At 34.8% G+C, this 21,915-nt stretch overlaps 2 protein-coding genes and 1 long non-coding RNA gene across 4 annotated transcripts; 2 read left to right on the top strand and 1 right to left on the bottom strand.

The window, feature by feature from the left end:
- The first annotated feature begins 4,257 nt into the window (after positions 1–4,257).
- Positions 4,258–9,697, top strand: LOC124435365. Its single transcript, XM_046985304.1, has 4 exons — positions 4,258–4,387; positions 4,474–4,991; positions 8,688–8,725; positions 9,053–9,697. The coding sequence occupies exons 2-4, from the start codon at positions 4,942–4,944 to the stop codon at positions 9,415–9,417; spliced, it is 453 nt and encodes a 150-aa protein (XP_046841260.1). The 5' UTR covers positions 4,258–4,387; positions 4,474–4,941; the 3' UTR covers positions 9,418–9,697.
- A 630-nt stretch (positions 9,698–10,327) lies between these two features.
- On the bottom strand, positions 10,328–14,813 carry LOC124433803. The gene is made up of 3 exons (XR_006944619.1): positions 14,653–14,813; positions 12,029–12,226; positions 10,328–11,947 (listed from the first exon to the last, which is right to left on the bottom strand). It is a non-coding gene; the product is annotated as an uncharacterized LOC124433803 (long non-coding RNA).
- LOC124433802 (cytosolic phospholipase A2-like) lies at positions 11,798–21,706 on the top strand. 2 transcript variants are annotated; one of them, XM_046983589.1, is made up of 18 exons: positions 11,798–11,857; positions 15,050–15,099; positions 15,283–15,337; positions 15,606–15,687; positions 16,411–16,557; positions 16,751–16,866; positions 17,082–17,119; positions 17,187–17,322; positions 17,410–17,546; positions 17,689–17,899; positions 18,349–18,463; positions 19,267–19,404; positions 19,487–19,573; positions 19,649–19,777; positions 20,258–20,374; positions 20,497–20,669; positions 20,881–21,070; positions 21,179–21,706. In XM_046983589.1, exons 1-18 carry the CDS (start codon positions 11,813–11,815, stop codon positions 21,406–21,408), a joined length of 2,196 nt encoding a protein of 731 aa, XP_046839545.1. In that variant the 5' UTR covers positions 11,798–11,812; the 3' UTR covers positions 21,409–21,706. The 2 variants fall into 2 exon arrangements, with proteins under 2 accessions (XP_046839545.1, XP_046839546.1); XM_046983590.1 differs by lacking the exons at positions 11,798–11,857; positions 15,050–15,099; positions 15,283–15,337; positions 15,606–15,687 and having other exon boundaries at positions 16,468–16,557; positions 16,737–16,866.
- Positions 21,707–21,915: the final 209 nt, after the last annotated feature.

Below are 21,915 nucleotides of genomic sequence, written 5' to 3'. Positions count from 1 at the left end.
AAATAACATATATTTATTTTTTTTATTTATGCACGAGAAACGATATTTTTAATTTCCAGAAATTTGATTGGCTTCCTGAGCGAGCAGCTTTTTACGATAACTTGCCGTGGGCAGAAGTGATATTTTTTGCAATCTAGCTATTTGTTTGCGAAGTGGAACGTAAATGCGCTTTGTCCATCACCTCTACGAAAGATTGCTGCGTAATGTACTTCTTTTGCAATTAAATAACGGAAGTTAAATTATTCACTGATTATAAGGTATAAATATAATAATTAATCATTAAGTAGTGATAAGAGATGAAATGAAAATCTGTAAAAAGTGCAACTTTTGTCATTCCTTATTTGAGGCAACATTATAACAGTTGTATTTTGTGATATTCGGTTGTTTTCACTTTTACCTACTAAAAATTCAAGCGCCACTGCTTTTCCAGTTGCTAAGTACTTTTTTATGTGTGAATGACAAAGTGAAACAAAGCAGTTTTTTTCGTCATGTGCGCACGTTTTGAGTGCGTGGGAAGTAAATATTTTCAGTGTTTATTTGTCAAAAAGCAATAAAACTCTAACTCCTGTTGATTGGAACATTTATTTTATTAAAGTGCAGGACGTCATGCCATAAGGATGGAAAATTGATATAAATATCAATTTTCTATGATAAAATAATAATTATAGAAAGAAAATTCCCGACTTTTTGTTCAGAAATATGAAATGTTTGATCGCATTAGCTGTTCTTGCGTTGCTGAAGATACAAGTACTCATAGGCACGGAAGTTGAAATCGTGCGAGGAAAGTATGACAAATTCACCAACATATTTGGCTGTAAAATATCAAAAGCAATTTGCTTTAATTCAATCTGTAACTACTGCACATGTACAAAGCATGAAACGTTTGTAATGACGCGGGGTAAAAATGGTGAGTGTGTTAAGACGGACCTCTTGTTGTATGCTACAGGTAAGTGATCTCAGACATCGGATACTTCGTAAAATGACCTTCGATATAATTAACTCCTGATACGTCAGATCTGATATTCTTGATAAAAATTCAGTGGGATAGTATACGATCGAAATCTAAGCAGAGCTTAAACGATTTTTATACATTTTCAACTTGTACGCAAGTGATGATATTCTCCGGTCGGCATTACAACTTTTCCCAAATTTGTTGTTCAAATGGAGGATGACAGCCAAAAAAATATTGTCATTGTCGACAGGCTTGCTAGAACAACGTAAAATAATGTGGGATGAGATGAAAAAACGCTGATATATTATATATATTATCATTTTTTGCTATTTCATGTTATGTGATATCGACGATGTTTCACGGTTTCAGCTAAGTTCGGCCAACCACGTACTGTATTTGTTGTTTTTTAAGGTCAAAAGGCCATCTTTCTGTAATTACTATTGGTTAACTCTCGGGTACACTTTTGTCTTCATAATTACATTGTGAATTAATTAGTTGTTATGCTTTGACTTTAAAGACGTTTTCAAAATATATAATTAAATAAGACTGCACTAGCTTTAAAGGATCTGGCTTTAAACGAAAATAAGAATGTCGAAGCATCGTTTTTTCGTATAGCATGAACTTTTTTCGTAATATAAGCGTATATATGTATACAGTATTTATTATATCAAATGTACGTCTGAGAGCATCTCGCGTATCTTACGACCAAACAACATACGTGTCCGCACATAAATCAATCACAACTTTACGACAAGTACTAACGAGCATCAAGGACAAAGAACAACCCAACGAACGACAAGGTGCAGTTTACAAAATAAACTGCTCCGAGTGCCACGCTTCCTGACAAAACACAACATTGACGGGTGTAGATAAAAAGCGGGCGCGGACGACGGACGCGGACGGCGGACGCAGACGACGGACGCGGACGGCGGACGCAGATGTAAGACGAACGTCTGTTTGTTGTGGGCGGGGATTGCAAATGATTTATTGTAGGAGTTTGACCGTGATTTAAACGAGCTTTAACTTTCAGGATATATTTTTTGACCTCATTATTTAAAGCAATTAAACATGCATATTTCAATTTCAGTCAGTCATATAGAGTGTACCGCAATGAAACCTCATTGTATTTTTTTCGTGTTTTGTCAATGGCATTTCACTCATGTTGGGTGAGCCTGTTCATATTTACTGCACTATAATGATTTCCGTCAACTTGTCATTTGGCAAGCAGTACGTATATTACAGTTTTCAACTTTAACTTCCTTTTGAAAGCTGAGGTTAGAAGCAGTTGCAAGTTAGTCAGTGCGTCAGTTACAGTCATGTTTGCTGTAGCTATATGACAACTTTTGATGAATGTTGGATCATGCCTCAAGCTAGGAAGCCATTATACATATATGTTCGATCACTTCGATGAGCATTGTAATTGACAAGCGTTGGTTTAGTCATTGACGTGACGTATAAGGTGAACCTCCATTACATTATTTCTGTGACGTTTGTCTAAAGATTTATGAAAACATCTGAACAGAACAAAACAATGACTACAAAATTGTCAACAACGATTTTCAACCCCTTGGCGAGAAGTACAAATTATTTTTAATCGTATGTGTTGAAGCGAATTGTTCGGAAAAGCGTTTTGAAAATTTCCTTAGTAGCGATTCACTTTTTAGTAAATGAGCAACATCAGCTTGTGTTTTGTGGTTTCACAAAAGCATTTTTGTGCGTTATCTGAACAGATACTCTCCGGTTTTATCAGCCATAGGATGTGAAATATTTCAAGACAGAGAACCTATCGTAATTCTTGATAAAGAGGAGTGTGCTAAACAAAAGTTTTTGTGTTTGGGTGAAAAAAAGATGATGTTGCAAAAGAAAAACGAGTGCGTAATACAACACGATAAAAGTCAATACTTATACAATGATATGTGGAAAAATTTTGTGATGAAAGACAAAAGTTTGTCAATCGATACATGGTTCTATGGAGTAACATTGAAGGTAGCATGCTTTGCTAGAGAATACCTATTTGCCGAGCCAAGGATTCGAGCTCGGAATGGAGCTTGGAATAGTTCACTGGATCAAGTCAGGAGTGTAATTTCATTTTTTCCAATCCAATGTTTCAGTGTTAAAACCAATTTTCTTTATGGACAAAAAACAACATTTTTTTGCGTTACTTCCATCGAGCAATCCACTCCTTTTTTGGTTTACAGGTCTTCAACCCTTTTATTTAAGCTTTTCGTTTATTTTTAAACCAAGAAATTCACTGCAGTACTGTAGAGTTTGTAGTATTCTGGCTGACTTGAAATTGATTATTTACATCTTAAATGACGGTATATAATTACTGCAAAATATTAGTCGATCTTTCTTTTTACCTCATTAGCAGCACTCAGTCTTTCATCGTGTTTCAAGTTCTTACTAGTTACAAGATATTTTCATTGCTATAACTAGAATGCACCATCCCACAACTTATTTGTGATAATGTGGATATTAATGCATGCCATTATGCATGCACAATTTACGTCATATATACATTTTTTTAAATTAAGCGTTTATGACGTACACATGCAGCACATAGCTTCTCTGAGTTCTATCTTGTAACGTTTTAGGTTGACTATTCAATTGCTTTCATGGGCATACGGGCCAACATTTTAAGGGGGTCGTTTGGAATATTTTCAATCTTAAATGACCTCAGTTACCCAACAGTTACCCAATTTTCCAGCAAATAATGCCCGACTGGCTTTGTCTGCCTAAAATTTAGGGGTATATTGCCTGCCGTCTCGTTTACCTATGTTTGCTTTTGATATGCAAAACGATCCGAGATTATCTAACATATCTACTTCCAAAATCAATTCTGAGTTCAACTCCAAATTGGATACCGACGTCATTTAATGATTTAAATTTCAAAATCACTTAAAAGCTCGATTCTGAGATCGAATCTTTGGCTCAGTAATAGTATATCTCATTTTGCTCAAATGGTGAAGCTTAGAGGAAGCTGTACAAATTGACTCATCTTAGATAAATCATTTGGTTTCATTTCGGAGACGTAGATTCAGTTTCATTATATGTTAATTATAATTGTATATAATTTTATTTATTTTTCATACATGTTTTTGTTTTGCTCACTTGTTCATTTTGTTTTTATGTTTTTGTTAAATTTTAATGTTCTTATTTGTGCATTTCTATTTGTATGTTTTTTTGCAATGGTTTAGTTCATCGGATCGAAAACATTTACATAGCGTTTTAAATTATCTTACGATAAATAATGTTTGGTCATAACAAATTCATCGGAATACCAATGCAATTTATTCCTTATTTAGTGGAATTTAACAAACACGCCACAAGCTTGGAAAGGTTTGATTGTCCAAATAAAGTTTCGATGCCAGCAAAGATATAGTTCTCAAGCGACAGAGCATTGCGCGATGATAAAGTATGCAGGAACCTTTAAAGGTACATCACATGTTCTTTATATCTTCTTACCAGGAATATGCGTGACCCAAAAGTTCATTAATTACTTACTACAATACAACTTTTAGACGTTCTAGCAAGTATTAAAAAATACTGAGAGATCAATGGTAATGTCGTCATCAATTGGACTGTTGCTTTTAAACTTTTGGCATGCTGCCTGTTGTATTTGCTAAAATGCTGAACATCTCTAAAATGTCAGTTCAAATTTATGAAAAAACTTATTTAAATCTAATAATATTCAAAGATATAGCTGTGCACCTGCTACAAAGATTCTCTATTTATCTTATTATTTCCGCTGTTTATCTTATATATGAATAATAAGATAAACAGCGGAAATAATAAGATAAATAGAGACTCATGGCAGCAGACATAAAAATGGTAAAGGGGACGGTAATGGAAATAACACTGGAGATGGTCACAGAAACGACCGTCAAAAAGAAAAAGAGACAAAAGAGAAAAAGGAAATCGACAGAACAAGTTCACTGAACAAAGGGAGACGTCGAACTGAAATCATTGCAAGCAGTTTATTTATTGTTATGGCGGTAGTCTTAGTCGTCAACCTTTTTTTTTACAAAAAAAGACACAGGTAAATTTTAATACATAGTAATAATGGTCAGTTTAAGATACTTATAATGTGCCAAAGCTATTACTATCTAATGTTAGATCTCTTGTACCTAAAATAGATGAGATCAGAGAATTCACTTTACGCAACAACATTCATCTCGTTTTTATCACAGAGTCATGGCTACGATCGTCAATTTCTGATGTTGTCATTTCTATCCCAGATTTTGCTGTCATTCGAAAAGACAAGCAATCAGACAGCCATGGAGGTGTATGTGCTTATGTGAAGGAAGGTATATGCAAGTACAAAGAACTGAAAGATTTGCAGTGCTGCGAAAACCATGAAATTTTATGGCTCCATTTAAGACCTAATAGATTGCCCCGTGGTTTTTCATGTATTATTGCTGCTGTTGTTTACCACCCTCCCGGTGCCGACGAAGGGTCAATACTAGATCACTTATTCACTTCATTACTACAAGCAGAAACAAAGTACCCAAATTGTGGGTTTCTCATTACGGGAGATTTCAACAGATTAGACATTAAACAAGCAGCTAACCATTTTAAATTGAAGCAGATCGTAAAAGTACCAACCAGAAAGAATGTAACCTTGGATTTGGTATTTACCAACATGCATGAATTTTACAACAAACCCGAAGCACACCCTCCTTTTGGCTTATCTGACCACAATTCTATACTAGTACCACCTAAAACTAGAGATCGAAGTACAGATAATGAGAAGAAGATCATTATGAGACGTGACTTAAGGAACAGCTAAAAAATAGCTATGAGGAAGTTCCTAGGTTCCTTTGACTGGCATGTCCTACTAAGCCCCTCCTCAAACTCTTGCGAGGATATGTGGAATATATTCTGCAAGATAATACACACAGGCTTAGACATTCTAATGCCCCTCAAAAAGACAAAAATCTGCAGGGCTGATGCACCATGGATGACTCAAAAACTGAAGTCATTGATTCTGAAAAGACAAAAGGCCTTTAACACCCAGGGTAGCGAATCAGCGTCCTTTAAATACTACCGGAATCTGGTCAACAGGGTTAGGAAAATGTGTAGATCTGATTATTATGAATCAAAGATTCAACACCTTAAGGGAGAACAACCTAAACAATGGTGGGCTGAGGTTAAACGCCTAAGTGGAATGAAAGCCCAAACCAGTGATCTAGTAAACCAAATTGACATCGATGGCTTCTCCGAACTGTCACCCCAATTACAAGCAGACCGAATAAATGCTGCATTCTTGGATCCTCTCGACGAGTATAAACTTACCAGTCCCTTGGAATACCATCATCTCGAAGGGTCGCCTGAAATACTTACAGTGAGTGTAGAACGTGTCCAGAAGGCATTAAACGCATTAAATGTACACAAAGCGTGTGGCCCAGATGGGATTCCAAACTGGTTATTGAAAGACTTTTCTGATATAGTTGGTCAACCAGTAACCTTAATAATCAATGCATCTTACAAAGAACAACAACTCCCAAAAATGTGGAAAAGTGCTAATGTTATACCGCTCCCAAAAGCCAAACCAGTTCAAGACCTTACCAAACAATTAGGACCACTATCTCTCACACCATGTCTCTCAAAGTTAGCTGAAGACTTTATAGTATCAGACTATATAAAACCGGCAGTAACCAAGGTGATCGATCCCAACCAGTATGGAGTAGTATCAAGCTCGTCAACAACAATGGCACTGATCAGTATGTTACATAATTGGACATTAGGTACAGATGGAAATGGGTCTACTGTAAGGTCGATTTTATTTGATTATCGAAAAGCATTTGATTATATAGACCATTCCATACTCGTCGACAAACTGTGTAATCTGGACATTCCAATTAGCGTAATCAATTGGATCATCAACTTTCTGAGCGACAGATTGCAACGCGTTAAATTAGCAAATGATTGTTATTCAGACTGGGGCTCTGTTCCATCTGGGGTTCCTCAAGGCACCAAACTAGGACCCTGGCTTTTTGCATTGATGATAAACGATCTAAAACACGGAGCACCATCTTTTTGGAAATTTGTCGACGACACTACTGCTTCCGAAATTGTACCTAAAGGCAGTGTGAGTCATGCACAAAATATAGCTGACGATGTAAATGATTGGTCCAAAAATAACAGAGTACAATTACATCCTGACAAGTGCAAAGAACTGAAAATATCCTTCTCAAAACAAACATCAAATTTTGACCCACTTGTTATTAACAGCAACGAGGTTGAGGTTGTTAAGTCAGCAAAATTTCTTGGAATTACGATCAGCAATGATTTGACGTGGAACATTCATATTGACAATATTATCAAAAAAGTAAATAAACGAATCTATTTTCTAATTCAATTAAAGAGAGCTAAGGTATCCCCTAAAGATCTCTCTCTCTTTTATATAACTTGTATAAGATCGGTTATGGATTATGGAGTAGTTAGTTTTTACAATTCCTTACCAAACTACTTAAAAAACGAATTCCAACGTGTAGAAAAAAGAGTGATATCAATAATATTTCCTTATAATAGTTATAAAATTGGGCTAAAAAAGCTAGATATGTCACCAATAGAGTTACTTCATGAAGATTTATGTAAACGTTATTTCCGGACAATTGAAACAAATGAACGCCATAAATTAAGAAATTTACTGCCAAACAAAAATAACTGTAAATATAGCCTGAGAAGTAAACATAAATATATAGTTCCGCTTGCTCGCACCAACAGAGCGAAGAACTCGTTCATCCTGTCCTTGTGTACATAAAGTTACACAAAAGTGGCCAGGTATGGAGTTTTTTTTGTCTCTGTTGGTGTTAGCGAGTACCATTTTTAGATACTTATTTTTAGATTTTTAGATACTTATTTTTAGATACTTATTTGTTATTATAATTTTACTAATTTAGATATTTGCAATTCAGCCGCAAGACTGCAATTAATATTTTAATAAACTACCTACCTACCTACCTTAAATGCATCGTAGAAACTAGCTACATGTCTATTCACATTCCATATCCCACTTTATGTTCCTTTTCAGTATACATATTGTATGACAAAATGCTTTTCAGCAGATATATTCATGTAATATAATCCATAATCTTGATTGATTTCAATTTAAAAAGGTAAAGTAGAATGTGCATAAATGAATATCAGCCTCAACCCCAACTATCGAGCATCCGTTATTCCTGCTTTTGTTATTCAATGTACGACTTCATAATGTATTCCTCACACGCAGAGAACATGGCAAATGGTACATGATGGCAATTATTTATTGTGTATCCTAAATTTCACGATAATGCCGAATGCACTGTTTTTACATTACTTCTTTTGGAAATCTGAGAATTTAATTTAACTACAGAACTCATCCATATTAAAGTTTGAATTTTTTGGTACTGGTCAATGTACGTGAGAGAGCGTATAGATTTTCATACTTACAGCTCAAAATGAAAGATATCGAAGTCAGGAAAACTGCATGGCTATACAATATTGGAATATATTGAGTGAGCTTGCACTGATGATTTATCATACAGAAATTTCAAAATAATGTTGTATATAAAATTAATTATTCTCAAATACTGAGCGAACTCGACTTAATATCATTTATAAAAGTCCTGTGCACCTATACTCGGTGAATCATCTTCCCAGCATGGCTTTGCACATCTGTAATTGCTGCTTCTAATATCGTTATGATTGCAGATGTTATAATGAGCTTCGTTTTCTGTCTTTCACTGTCTAGATTTACATGTTTAAACAAGACAGGAAAAGCAAGCAAAGGTAATTTTTACAAATAAGAAATACTGAGAATAAAAAGTAGGACAAATATCAGATGCCCAGATGCAGTTACATTTATACAAAAGATAAAAATGTCGTCACTTTTAAGTTTTTATTTTATTCAAAGGTTCTCATACATGAATTACACACAATGCTTAAGAGCTGCATTAGCCCCCCCTTCCTATCTCAATTCGAAGTTATTTTATCCAAAAAGACAGTTTTTTAAAAGGGTCTTATGGAAAATAACCTTTTTATTTGCCTACATGCAGTGTGCATACCAACATTTACAGTTCAACTTTACTTACTTTAATTAATTAATTATTAATGCGGTTGTTCATGAGAAGAAAGAGCAACATCCAGAAATGATAAAATCACCACCAAACCCGATTTATCAATCTTCAGAAGCATCGGCAAACCCAGTGTATCAATCTTCAGAAGTATCACCAAATCTGGTGTACCAGTCTTTTGAAGCATCACCAAATCCGGTGTACCAATCTGTAGATGCAACATCCCACCCAGTCTACCAATCTGTAGACGCAACACCTGATCTTATTTACGAATCAGTAGAACTAAACGCAGACAAAGGAAACGACGAAATTGGGAAGTACGATTACGCAAATGTAGAGAACGCATTATACGAAGGACTGGCGACAAATGCTAATGTTGAAAATTGGACATACGGAAAATATAGTTAACACAATTCAAACATGAGGATGGTTACCAAAAATCAATTTTTTGCCGCAGAAAAGTTGGCAATATGTAAACGAGTTTATGGATATCAGATTGAACAATGTTAATATCTTCATTGGTCTTGATAACTTGGGGTTGACAAATAACATGACGTACTCACTCTCAGGAAACGATGTTTGGAATTGGCTACTTTGCACTTGCACATATTATGGAGCTTTAGTAAAGACTACGAGTACAATTTACGTCATTTTGGCGCAAAAACATTGTTGGGACAAAAAAAAACACGTAGCCGTCATCAATCTGAGTACGATGTTTTGTAAAAAATTCGCAGTCGCGACTATGATGTATTTCGTACGCAAAGTGAAAGGTAAACAAACAATAAAATAGTACAAATATATTGTACATACAACTTAAAATAGTGAAGATTTTTCAGTCTAAACAGTCCTATCTTCTTGCAAAATCAGTATTACCGATTTGTTGATATCATTATTGACAAATAGAGCCGTAGCTGCTTCGAAAACTTCGTTGTTTTACACAATAAAAAAGCTTGTTCTGTTGTTTACAGCTAAAACTAAATTTTGACGAAGAGACAACGACAACAAACTTCCTCATGCCATTCTCTTACACGGTCAAACTTCGTACTCGTTGTCGTAGTCGTACTCTTGCTAAAGCTCCCTATTAAATAGAGTGACGAAGCCAACCCGATGTAACAATGTTTAACCCTAAACTGTTCTTATCATTCCAATTTCTTTAGAAAATTAAATCCATTCATTATTGAACACAAAATTGACTGAGAAAAAACGGGCGGGCTTCGCTAGCTACTGAGAACAGACATTTTGTAAAATCTTCTTGTAAATTTTTTATTGTTTGTCTTACGGATTTCTCAATCCTCCTAATAAAAGAATAAACTATCTTGCCTTGTGTATTGTGAGTATTCAAAACATGCTTTGTGTTTACAGTTTTGTCAAATGACCTTGTTACAACTTTTCTTTGCATTAGGGCCTGAATATATGGAGACGAGCTGGCCCGGATAGCGAGCTAGGCCGATGATTTCAAGGGATTGAAAGAAACTAAAACTTCAAGGTTAAGAATTCTAATTTTAAAATCTTAAATTTTAAAATCTTAATTTACAATCTTAAATTTTAAAAACACGGCATATTCAATGTTTTTCAAACTTAAAACTCACACAACACATTGTGAAAACATTGCCATGTAGGGTTGTCTTTTCTATATTCGTGACAATCCACGCACACAACACGCGTGTTTTATACCTTCAAAATATCACTCTATAGCCGTCATATTGGCTTCATTTTATCATATGGCTTTTGTATTTGAGTTATCGTTCCAGTCTTTTAATAGCGTTCACTGCTTTCAGCTTTATCAGCGAATTCGCTTGAGCACATGAAATCCTGCGTCGCTGTCAAAAATTTTAAACACGGCGTCTTTCGAAGAATCATTAATTAATATTTTTCGAAAGTACCCAGTACTCTATGATATGTCTTTAAAAGATTACAAAAATGAAAAGTTGAAATCCAATTTTTGGGACAAGATGCAGATGAAATGCGCGAGATTGGCTTTGATTACACAGGTAAATTGACTGATTACATACTGAATTTTCAATTTTCTAACTGCTGAAAGCCCTCCACTTGAAACTTTCAGTGAATATGGAAGTTATAGGAGCCCTTCACCCAGCCCTGCAAACCCAACAGGGTCAAACACTGCCACAAGAAAGTGAAAGGCAGGAAGCGAGCTTTCTTTTTACCAAAAAATTGATAGATTGTTTGGAGACATTCAAGAATAGCACTTCGAAGATGGCTGCCAAACCTCCTGATGAGTACGATCATTTTGGCATGAGTGTTGCCGAACAAATTAGGAACCTGCCTACTGCTTTTAGCAGAGCAAAAGCAAAGAAGAAAATTGAAGATGTTCTTTTTAACCTTGAATTTCCTAGTGGACAACCCTGATAGTTCATGTTATTTATAGTATACTGTGGTATAGTCTGCCCACAAGTTTGGTCATGTTATGTTAATATTTCAGTGTTCAATCACTGTAATGGAATGGAATTGTAAAAAAATGAATAATGCTGATTATGGTAAATTTATGACCAAATTTGTGGATGGGCTATGCCACTAAAATTAATTTCAAAATATTACATTCTAAGCAAAATAAATGTGTGTTTATGTGATGCCTAATAGGTGTGGAGTACATAATCTTGCTGCCATGACAATTCACTAGGAGTTCAAGCAAAAAAATTTGCAAAGTCATCCCGAACCCTTAGGTCTGCTTTTGTTTGGTTCCTAGAATTTGGAGTAAGTGTATGAAGAGCAGCTATTTCTCCTTCAGCCAGCCATATTCCATCAGTGATTTGACCATTTTTATCAACAGAATCTGTAAAGTCTGATGGTGTGTAAATGGAAACATTGCTTTGCCTTAAAAAGCTGTGGTGTACACAAATAGCTTTACTCATTTTTACTACATTTGTAGGCTCAGCATCAATTGTACTTTTGAATAACCTCCAATTTGAAACCATGATACCTGAAAAAGATTAAAACATTTTAATTTTGATCATTTTCAAGTTACATATTTGCTGAAAAAAAAGAATCATATTATGCTTACCAAATGCATTTTCTATTGTCCTTCTAGCTCTAGATAGCCTGTAATTGAAAATTTTCTTTGATATGGAATTCAGGGATTTTCCAAGGTATGGTCTCATCAGCCAGGTTTTCTGAGGGAGAGCCTCATCACCAAAAATACATTGTGGCATGCTTTTGCCGTTCTTAGTCAATGGCTTTGGTGGAGGGAGCAGTACCCTACCTAAAAAATTCATGACATTATCCAAGTTGCGGGAGTGTATGAAGTATGTTTACTCTATTTAGACCCACTGGTCTCACCATTTAGCAATGCAGACCCAAATTATGTGTTTTCAAATACTCCAGAGTCACTCCATCGTCCTGCTTCACCAACATCAACATAAATAAAACTGTATTCAGCATCATACATAGCTATGAGGACAATGGAGTGAAACTTCTTGTAGTAAAAAAACGAGGAACCAGAATTCCTTGGGGCTTGAATAGCTATATGCTTTCCATCCAGAGCACCAACACAATTAGGAAAATTCCAAACTGTGGAAAATCTTAACCAAAAGCATTGGATGTGAATATGTGACAGGTTGAATATCATTGTTGATGAGGTATAAACTTCACTAATGTGAGCAGTACTTGCCAATCCTCAATTGTTTGCCATTCTTGAAGACTACACGGTGCTTTCATATAAATTGGCATAAGAATATTCCATAGCATATCACATGTATTATAAACAATGCATCGTGCTGTGCTCAATCCATGACGATATGCAAGTGCTATAGATTGGGGAGAATTGCCAGTTGCTAAGCTACGAAAGGTGATGGCTAATTGCTCTGCTGGTGAAACTGACTGCCTTAAATGCGTGGCTTGCCTTCTCAACGAGGGACCGAGTAAACTAAATGGCAAGTCAAACGTTCTCTGATTCATTCTGAAAGACATGTAGAACTGTTCGTCATCATTTCTCAATTCTTGAACCAGATTTAAAAAGTTGCCTTGCACTCTGTGTCGCCTATTAACATCTCTCACCCAACAACGTCTCCTCTTGTTCGCCTGCGTCTTTCCTCTTGGACTAGCTCGCTCAAAACTACAGCTAACAACACTAATCCGGCGTTTGTCTCTATATTGGAAAATACCGCGTGCAGCTATTCCCGCCAAGACTGGGCTAAAAGGGATCTGGCTCTACTTTTAGATATTGTCGCTTTTAAGAAGCGACAGGCGACAGTGTGTTCCGAACAATTTTCGTGTCGCTATATCGCTACGTCGCTTTGTCGTACGACCAAGCGACAGTGATAGTGTGTCTCGGCCTTTATGTTCCATACAAGCGATAAAGCATACGAGTCTAGTCTTGATGTATAATTTAGCCCTCATTTGGTAATCTACAAGTTTGAAATTGAGGTAAGAGTTCGATTATGATTAATGATTTGCCTCAAGTATGTTCAATTCAATCAGCACTCACTCAAAAGGAACACTAATGCAAAATTAAGGAAATGTTTCTAATGTAATATTTGTTTCAGAAAATCAAATATTTGCCTTTATTGAAATGCCGATTTGAAACGTCGGCAATTTTATTTGACGTATTTTGCATTTGATTGACGTCATGCATAAATTTGACTTACCGTCACAACATTTTAAATAACAAAAGCACCACAAAAACAAGCGATTCATCTCTTGTAAATGTCCATTCGTGAATAAAATCTCTGCGTGTTAACTTAGAACAATGCAAAAGGGCCAAAGAACTATAACGTATATAACATATTAGAAATCGATAACATTTCATAAAATTGTCTTGCTGTGAAATTGTCTTGCTGAAACTAAATATAGGTCCATATAAGAATTGGGCATCTGGATCTGACTGAATTCTGTTTCAGAGGGCTTCTGTTTTTTAGGAGCATTGCGGAATTTTATGTCCATAATTCCGCAAAAGCACAAGAATCATTAATTTTTTTTAAACGAACAAAAAAGCTTTTTGAAGCAAACATGTTTCGGCATACATTTGGCCATCTTCAGTGCAAAGGGAACGATATAACACATAACTTTATGTAGATAGTGTTATGTGAAAGAAAGCGAAAGTATAGATAAGTTATACATATATGTTTACAATTGAAAAATAGCTTAAAAGTCAGATGACAAGCGTTAATTGTTGAAGGAAAAAAGTAACAAATAAAATAATATTTAATGCTATTTACATATCGAAGATAATGTTAAGGTGCTGTATTTGTTTGTTCTGATTAGGTTTACGTTTCTAATCTGGAATTTCATCCAGCACAAGGAAATTCATATGCCAAGCATGTACGTTGGATTTTAAGAAAGTGGGAATAGGATCTATGGAACGAAAGAAGTTTGATTTTTTATCATTTGTTAATCTTTCCATGTATGTAATGTGACTTATTTGCTGATAATTTGCATGTAAAAAGGTGCTTGAAATTCAAAGACGCCGATGTCTTTTATTCTTTTGTATTTGTGTTTGTAGTATATTGGGGCAATTTGTGTTCAGTTTATAAATAATGGAAGATATTGAAATTTGTATAAAAACGTTTTTTGTTCATATATCTGAAGTATTTTGTTTGTATCTTACGTATTTTTCACCTGTACGTAAAACATCATTATCATGTATATTTTTCTTATTAAGGACAAATGATTGGGCGTAAGGACTCTTACCTTTGTGTTGTGTTTGTAGCGAATCTTGATGTCAGTAGCGGATGTGGTATAGGTCAAAATAAATTTTTGCGTCTGTAAACTCATCAGTGAAACTATATTATTTAGTAGTTTATGACGAAAAGTGTTGTTCTGAAGGTATTTTAAATTTAAAGAAGCGGCTGTAAAACTATAAATACATGCAATAGTGCATGCATAAAAAACTTCTTTTACTACGTCTTACGTGTACAGCCTACACGCCACGTCACAGCTCAATGAGTTGCGTATGTGTTTAAAATATACCTACACGTAATAGGAAACCGTTAGGCACTTGCTATTGTTATTTTTCAAAAACGTTATCCACCCTTTTAATGGGTAGCTATAAATACTCATCAACACTTCGAATAGTCGAAAAATTTAGCTGAACGGAGAGATCATAGATCAAACCTGTTACCTTGAATTATCTCAACAGTAAGTACAAAATACAATATATATACAGTGCTTCTGTACTTAATCGATCTATTCCATCATTAAAGTGCGTTTTCTGGATTTCTTACCGAATTGAATTTTACCAAGCATTGATAACGTAGAATTTTATGCACGCTGGACAGCTTATGCTGGTAGTATTTGTAAATTATCTTCTGATTTGTATAGTTTTTTCTTCGAACTGTTTAAAGACATGAAGCTTAAAGGTTATGAAAAATTTAAAGTAAGCAATAGAATATAATAGATATGAAAGCGCAAAGCGTTTTTTACTTTGTATTGCTTGAAACTGAGTGAAATCACTAGAGCGGATGTATTTACGATGACTATATTACGCCACAATTAGAAGCTTAATTATGGATTTAATATGGATTTGTACAGGTTATCAGAAGGTGCTGACACTATGTGGAAAATTTTTATAATGTGCCCTTAACGTCACGAACTTTTCTTTCAAATTGACTAAATGTGTTCATTATTACGATGTCTTTGTCAAGATTAAAGATGAGACGGTGAGAGTATTGCTGGTCACAGTGGTAAAGGCAGAAAATGTTACTGTTGGCAGGATTTCTGATTTTCGTAAGTGCAAATACTCACGGTTTAATCATCAACAGTTAGCTATTTTATCTAGAAGGGCTAATTCCTGTCCAGTTATAAACATTTAAATCATGCTCCTATCAGTGTGCATAAAACTGGGCTAAAAATACTATCTTGTGGTGTGACATTTTACACAGAACAGAAACGAGCCTTGACGTATAGCAAGAGGAATAGAGTGTTTGCATATGACGTCAGGCAGCAATGTTGGTAGGTTACATCAAAGGACCGATGCTCGTGAAGTCAACATACATTCTTGTTTCTACTGTATAAGGGAAACTCTAGTAACACGATAAACGATGAAAACATCTTATATAAACTTGTTTGGAAGCAGCATATTTGTTATTTGTATATGATTACTGGGTTTATTAGAATTAAAATATACATCAAAATTACGGATGTGCCAGCAAATGAAAATATTTCTCAATTTATTAAATTTGATGGGATTGGGAATTGAAATAAAAAAATTGGCTGATTTCAGATCTGCTTTGTTTTTGATACACCTTTTACAACTTGACACCGAAAGCGGCATGAAAAATATTAATTGAATATATGCATAGACCAAAAAAATACATAATGATATGCCTTCCCAAAGAAGGAGTAAAACAAATACTCATTAGATGCTTAGATCAATGCGCATCAATATGATTAAATTATCAGCCGGATACCGAAGACAGTTGACGTTGAATTTCAAATGTTTTTTTGCAGTGGACACACCAGATCCATATGTGGTCTTAAGAGTTCGAACCAGTCCCAACCAGAAGCAAAGAACCACAACAAAATGCAACACCTGCAATCCGGTCTGGAATGAAACATTCTCGTTTTACTTGAATAACGAAAAGAAAAATGTTTTGGGTATGTTTTATCATTTCATTGTATCTCTTTAAGTGCTCGCTTAATCTATCTTTCACTGAAAATTCTGCAAATTTGTGCTCAATCATCAAATTGGTCATATGACATTAACATATTTTAGTAATTAGCTATATACCCTGTTCCATCAAAAAGAAAACTGCATTGAATTTATATTACTTTAGCAAATTATTTTCAGAATTTGCAATGGACGATAAAGACATTCTATCCGACGATCTGGTTGGCTCTAGTATTATTGAGTTGGATGAAATCACTGAAAACAAAGAAATTGTAAAATCGGTCAAAGTGAATCAGGTAAGACAAGCAACAGCTCTGCACAATTATATTCTTTTGGTTAAGCTGCTTTTTATCATTTTGTTGAGCATGCAGAACTATATTATAAAGAGCTGTAAAAACAAGCTTTTTTGAAAGTAAATATGTGAATGCTCTTAATTTTCAAGGGAATATAGTATCAATATACATAGTGTTATTTTGCTTATGCTCACACATGAATGTTTGTATTTATACAGAAAACAACTCTTGAACTAAAATTGAACATCAAAACTGAGTAAGAGAATGACGTTCAACTGTTGCCATTTGTAAGCATCCAACTAATTAACTTGCTGGGTTTTTAGCGTGAAAAAGGAACTGAGATTGAGCTACGATTTATGTGAGGAAGAAAATGAATTTCTGCGTAAGAGAACTAAGCTAATACTGGAACACATGGCCATAGTTCTTGGAGAAAAAAATGCTCCAAGAACAGAACACGAGGTTTGCTTTTCGTTTTGAATCTGAGTCATTGTATTTTTGTGTTAGAATCTATATGTAATCTTTATATACCGTAAACCTCAATTTCAGGTTCCTGTGATTGCTATCATGGGATCAGGTGGTGGCTACAGGGCTGCATGTGGATTATCAGGAGTATTTAGTGCACTTCAGGAATCGGATATACTAAATTGTACCACATATGCAGCCGGGCTCTCTGGCTCATCATGGTAAGTATAGATTGTTGGTCATTATGAGTTTGGACGAAGAGCATCATATACTTACACTGCATTATCTTCACAGTACATCATTGTGAAAGTATAAATGAATATGTTGAATCGTATTACCGTAATCATGTTGTTATTTTTTAAGGTACTTATCCACACTGTATCACAAGCCTGCCTGGCCATCAAGCATCACTTGCAACGATATGGCTGATGAATTGCGAGAAAGATTTAACACAAGTCCCTGGGATCATCTTCGCCTAAATTTTATTTCGCGTATGAGAGCAAAAGAACGACGGGGACAAATTACGAAATTAGTTGACCTGTTTGGATATTTCATTGGGGATAGCTTACTTGATGTGAGAACTTAATCATATAGATAATCATAAGCAACACAATATTTTGCAAAGAATAAAAGATTTTGCGATTGTTCAAGATTTTGCAATAAAAGAATAACTAATTTTTAGTAATAATGAAGAAAAATTATAAGTGTAAAAATGGTTGTTTTGGGATTACAGTTGCACTTGTCAAATTACCTTCCTGTAAGGCAAAATAAATCTTGCCGTTTGCTTATCAGCTTTGTTAGTTTGATAAATTGAAAATCATAAGATTCCTTATTTATGTTATTGCTGTACTTTTGCTAAAAAATTAATTGTTTTTTTATGGATACATCTATGAAACTGTCACACATAATTTGTGGCGAATTAAAGCTTTTGAAATAGAGACACATAAATCGAAATGGCATAAATTCATGTATGTATGTTAGTGTTGCAAAATTGATAAATAAGCATAGTTTTATCTTTTGCAGAATGCTGACGCTAAATTAAGCGATCAACGTAATCGAGTGAAAAATGCGTATGCTCCTTTGCCCATCACAGCCGCTGTCCGTGTGCGCTTGGATAAGCCTGCCAAAGAGTTTAGTGGTAAGTCTTTAATTCAACGGGATAGTATGGAGCGACTCTTTAGAAAACAGCATATTATAACATAACCTTTTAAAAACACGGGCGATGATTGGTCGAACGCTCGAAAAAATTGTGTTTACATAACTCTATAATGCAAGAGATCTCCGAATCGTGGCAAGAGATTTGCCAGGTGGAAATCAAACCTTTAAGATAAACATGAAATGATATAAATAACCCAACAAAAGCCTTTTAAAAGAGCCATTTCTGCGAGAAATTACAAAATAAAAGTGTGTTTTTAATCATAACAAATAAAAAGTACTTACACAAGGTATCAAACATAAGCACATAGTTGTACATTTACACGGTATTAAATTACATATAAAGAAAGTAGGAAGTTAAGAGAAAAGGGCAGAATTGAAGGGAAAATACATTAATGAAGGTGCAACATAACGAAGTTAAGGGAAATCAAGTTATCTTGGGTGTTAAGAGAGGGTTTAAGCTTGGAGTTTTGGAGATGAGATGGCTTTCGTGAACCATAAGTTCGCTATTGTCAGGGAAAGAAGAGAGAATTCTATTGATTCTCAACTCTATAGACACTGGAAAAATATTTCCTGTTTCTTAAATAGTTCGCAACAAATAGAGCTTAAATAGTGATGTATAAAATAAATTAAGTAATGATAAAAGTGCTACTTACATTACGAGATGAACGCCTGTCTCACTCAGACAGCTAAAACTGAAGACGAAACTGTCGTCAACTAATTTTTGTACTTAATGAACGTAATCATAAACAAATCGTAATCATTTCTTGATTTTTTACTCTTTAGAATGGGTTGAATTTACACCCTTTGAATATGGTTTTGCCAAGTATGGCGTGTTTGGAAACATAAAAGATTTTGGAGGGAAATTCTACAAAGGACAACTTGTGAAGGAATATAATGAGCCACCGCTGTCTTATTTGCAAGGTGAATTAAATTTTTTTTTGTAGAGAATTTCGCTTGTGATAGCCTGTGCATAACACAAAGTTCATTAACTTTAAAATTGCAGCAATATGGGGCAGCGCATTCAGCATAATTTTGAACACCCTACACAAAAAAGACAACAAGAAAGAACATGAAATTCATAGCGAAATGGGTAAGTGTGAAGAACAGTTCTCCTTTTGGTGTTTCTGTTGCATCATTTGTTTTGCTTTTTATTTCTTTTTCTAAGCCAAACATGCTTTAACGGAAGCAACAGAATGCAAAACTGAGGAAGAGGACAGTGATAACGACGACGACGATGACGAAACAGAAAATGAAAGTGAAGATGGGCCAAAGTCACCTGACGATGTATACGAAAGTACGTCTAATACGTCGTACAAAATATATTTCAAATTTGACCTATACGCCCGTATTCTTGCAGTTCACTCCCAATCACTGAATGCAACATAAAAATAGCGCTTGCACTAATCAATGACATAGTCATTTCTCTTTCGAGGGCCAGATTTTTGCTAAAATGTTTGAAATCAAGCAATGAGATGAGTTGAAATGTCGTCTTCGAATAATTATGAAGTAAATTTGAAGACTCAGTCAGTTTGTGTGAGTGTGAGTTTGAGAGAGCTCTAAGCTAATACATGGCTGTTAGTTTGTTAGACTGATTTTTGAGATGATTACTGTATTACCATTAGCAATACCAATATTATCCACGAAAGTGTCAAATTGCACAGTTTGGTGCTAGATCCTACAATGTTTAAAAATTTTGTGAATCCAAATTGCTCTTATAGGAGTTTAAGCAATACGATTTTATAAAAATAAAGTCCTTTCCTGAAAACATCTGCAGGCAATAAGAGTTGGTTATTGGAAGCGCTAAACCCACATAACTTGATGTCAACACGTCGTGGAAAAGCTGCAGTGGTTTTCAATGTTTTGCGGGGATTGGAATTCCAAAAAGATCAAAGTAATGATGAATTTTTACGAAAAATCTAATCATAAAATTATATAGAGAAGAAATTTATTGATTTTTACACGCCAATTATGCCATGTGTATTATTCATTGACAAAGATTCTATCAATTGCCAGATGATCACTATGACAAAACGACCGGAAATCATAAAACTATTTGCCTTGTTGATGCCGGCATTGCCTTTAACTCTCCATATCCAGTCCTGCTACGACCTGAGCGCAAAGTAGAAATAATTTTGTCGTTTGATTTTTCTCAACGAGACGGTGGAGATAAAGAAAAACCTTTTTCTGTGAGTCGTTAACACACTATATCTTTTAAAGAACAACCGCCCAATATCACGATAAAACATTAACACAAGATTTCCAAGCACAAAAGCCTTATGAACACATAGAAATATCACTGTATAGTAAACTGTAAATTCTCTCAGACCGACGAATTATATAACTCTAAACTTAGTTCAGACATATACACATTATCATCGCCTTCATACGTATATGTAGGTTCTAAAGAAAGCAGAAAAGTGGGCGAAGGAAAACAGGCTTCCCTTTCCTCCAATAGAAGGAAACCCATTGCTGGACAATCCCGAGATTCAAGAATGTTATGTCTTCGAAGATGTTTCAAATTTAAACTGTCCAGTTATTTTACATTTTCCAATTATAAATAAAACATTTAGAGAATTTAGCCAACCGGGTAAGTTCATATATGGATGCTTAGCTGGTGAGCAGCTGACGAGACGAAACACATTCTTTTGACATATACTATACTTTTTTTATTGTTTACAATAACCTTGTAATGTAGGTGTACTTCGTATGACACAAGAGGATAAGGAGTTTAGTAACTTCCAAATATTCGACGATCCCGATCAACCATACTCATCGTTCAAGTTTGAATACACCAAGAAACATTTTGACCGACTCCATCAACTCATGAAGTATAACACTTTGGCAAACATGGAAACCATTAAAGAAAAGATTTCTGCCAGAGTTCAATTAAACAGAAATAATACAAAAACCGAGAAGTGTTTTTGATCAACTTACTATATTATCAACTTTGTAAAATAAAATTGGGCACTAAGATACAACGGTTTCATTTGCACAGACGTAAAGACTTAATTGGCACAATCAAACAAGTATTTTGTTGTAGCTAAATTGTTAAATTATTGCGAACAATGCGATAGAAGGAAGTCGATCCGCCTCAAACTGCGAACATACTTTAAATGATGATCTGGGATATTGGGAAGGTTGTCTTTACTCATGATACTTTTAGTATAGATAAAATTAACTGCAGATATTTTTTACTGATTTTAAAATAAAGCACAAAAAACAACATTCCATTGCAAATGTTTTAACTTGATTAGCCAACCTACCTGTTATCCTCTATATTGATAGCGAGTAGTAAAACAATAGAAGAAAAGGGTGAAACAATCATATTCATGGTGCATTTTTCAAAAAAGAAACAAGGCTTCCACGTTTTCTCACGTTTTTTCTGATTTCTGACGATGTATTCGATTTTTAATTTACTTAAAGGTATTCCAT

This window comes from Xenia sp. Carnegie-2017, unplaced genomic scaffold (assembly GCF_021976095.1).
Source record: "Xenia sp. Carnegie-2017 unplaced genomic scaffold, XeniaSp_v1 HiC_scaffold_14, whole genome shotgun sequence".
NCBI lineage: Eukaryota > Metazoa > Cnidaria > Anthozoa > Malacalcyonacea > Xeniidae > Xenia > Xenia sp. Carnegie-2017.
This window is presented reverse-complemented; position numbering and strand designations above follow the sequence as displayed.

Excerpts from the sequence above, each read along its gene's own strand:
- LOC124433802 (XM_046983589.1), top strand. The coding sequence starts at position 11,813 with ATGGTGTGTAAATGGAAACATTGCTTTGCCTTAAAAAGCTGTGGT. Across the intron at positions 17,900-18,348 it reads TTGGGGATAGCTTACTTGAT|AATGCTGACGCTAAATTAAG; the intron begins GTGAGAACTTAA and ends TATCTTTTGCAG. Across the intron at positions 19,405-19,486 it reads ACCGCTGTCTTATTTGCAAG|CAATATGGGGCAGCGCATTC; the intron begins GTGAATTAAATT and ends TTAAAATTGCAG.
- LOC124435365 (XM_046985304.1), top strand. The coding sequence starts at position 4,942 with ATGGCGGTAGTCTTAGTCGTCAACCTTTTTTTTTACAAAAAAAGACAC. Across the intron at positions 4,992-8,687 it reads TTTTACAAAAAAAGACACAG|ATTTACATGTTTAAACAAGA; the intron begins GTAAATTTTAAT and ends TTCACTGTCTAG. Across the intron at positions 8,726-9,052 it reads GACAGGAAAAGCAAGCAAAG|TTGTTCATGAGAAGAAAGAG; the intron begins GTAATTTTTACA and ends TTATTAATGCGG.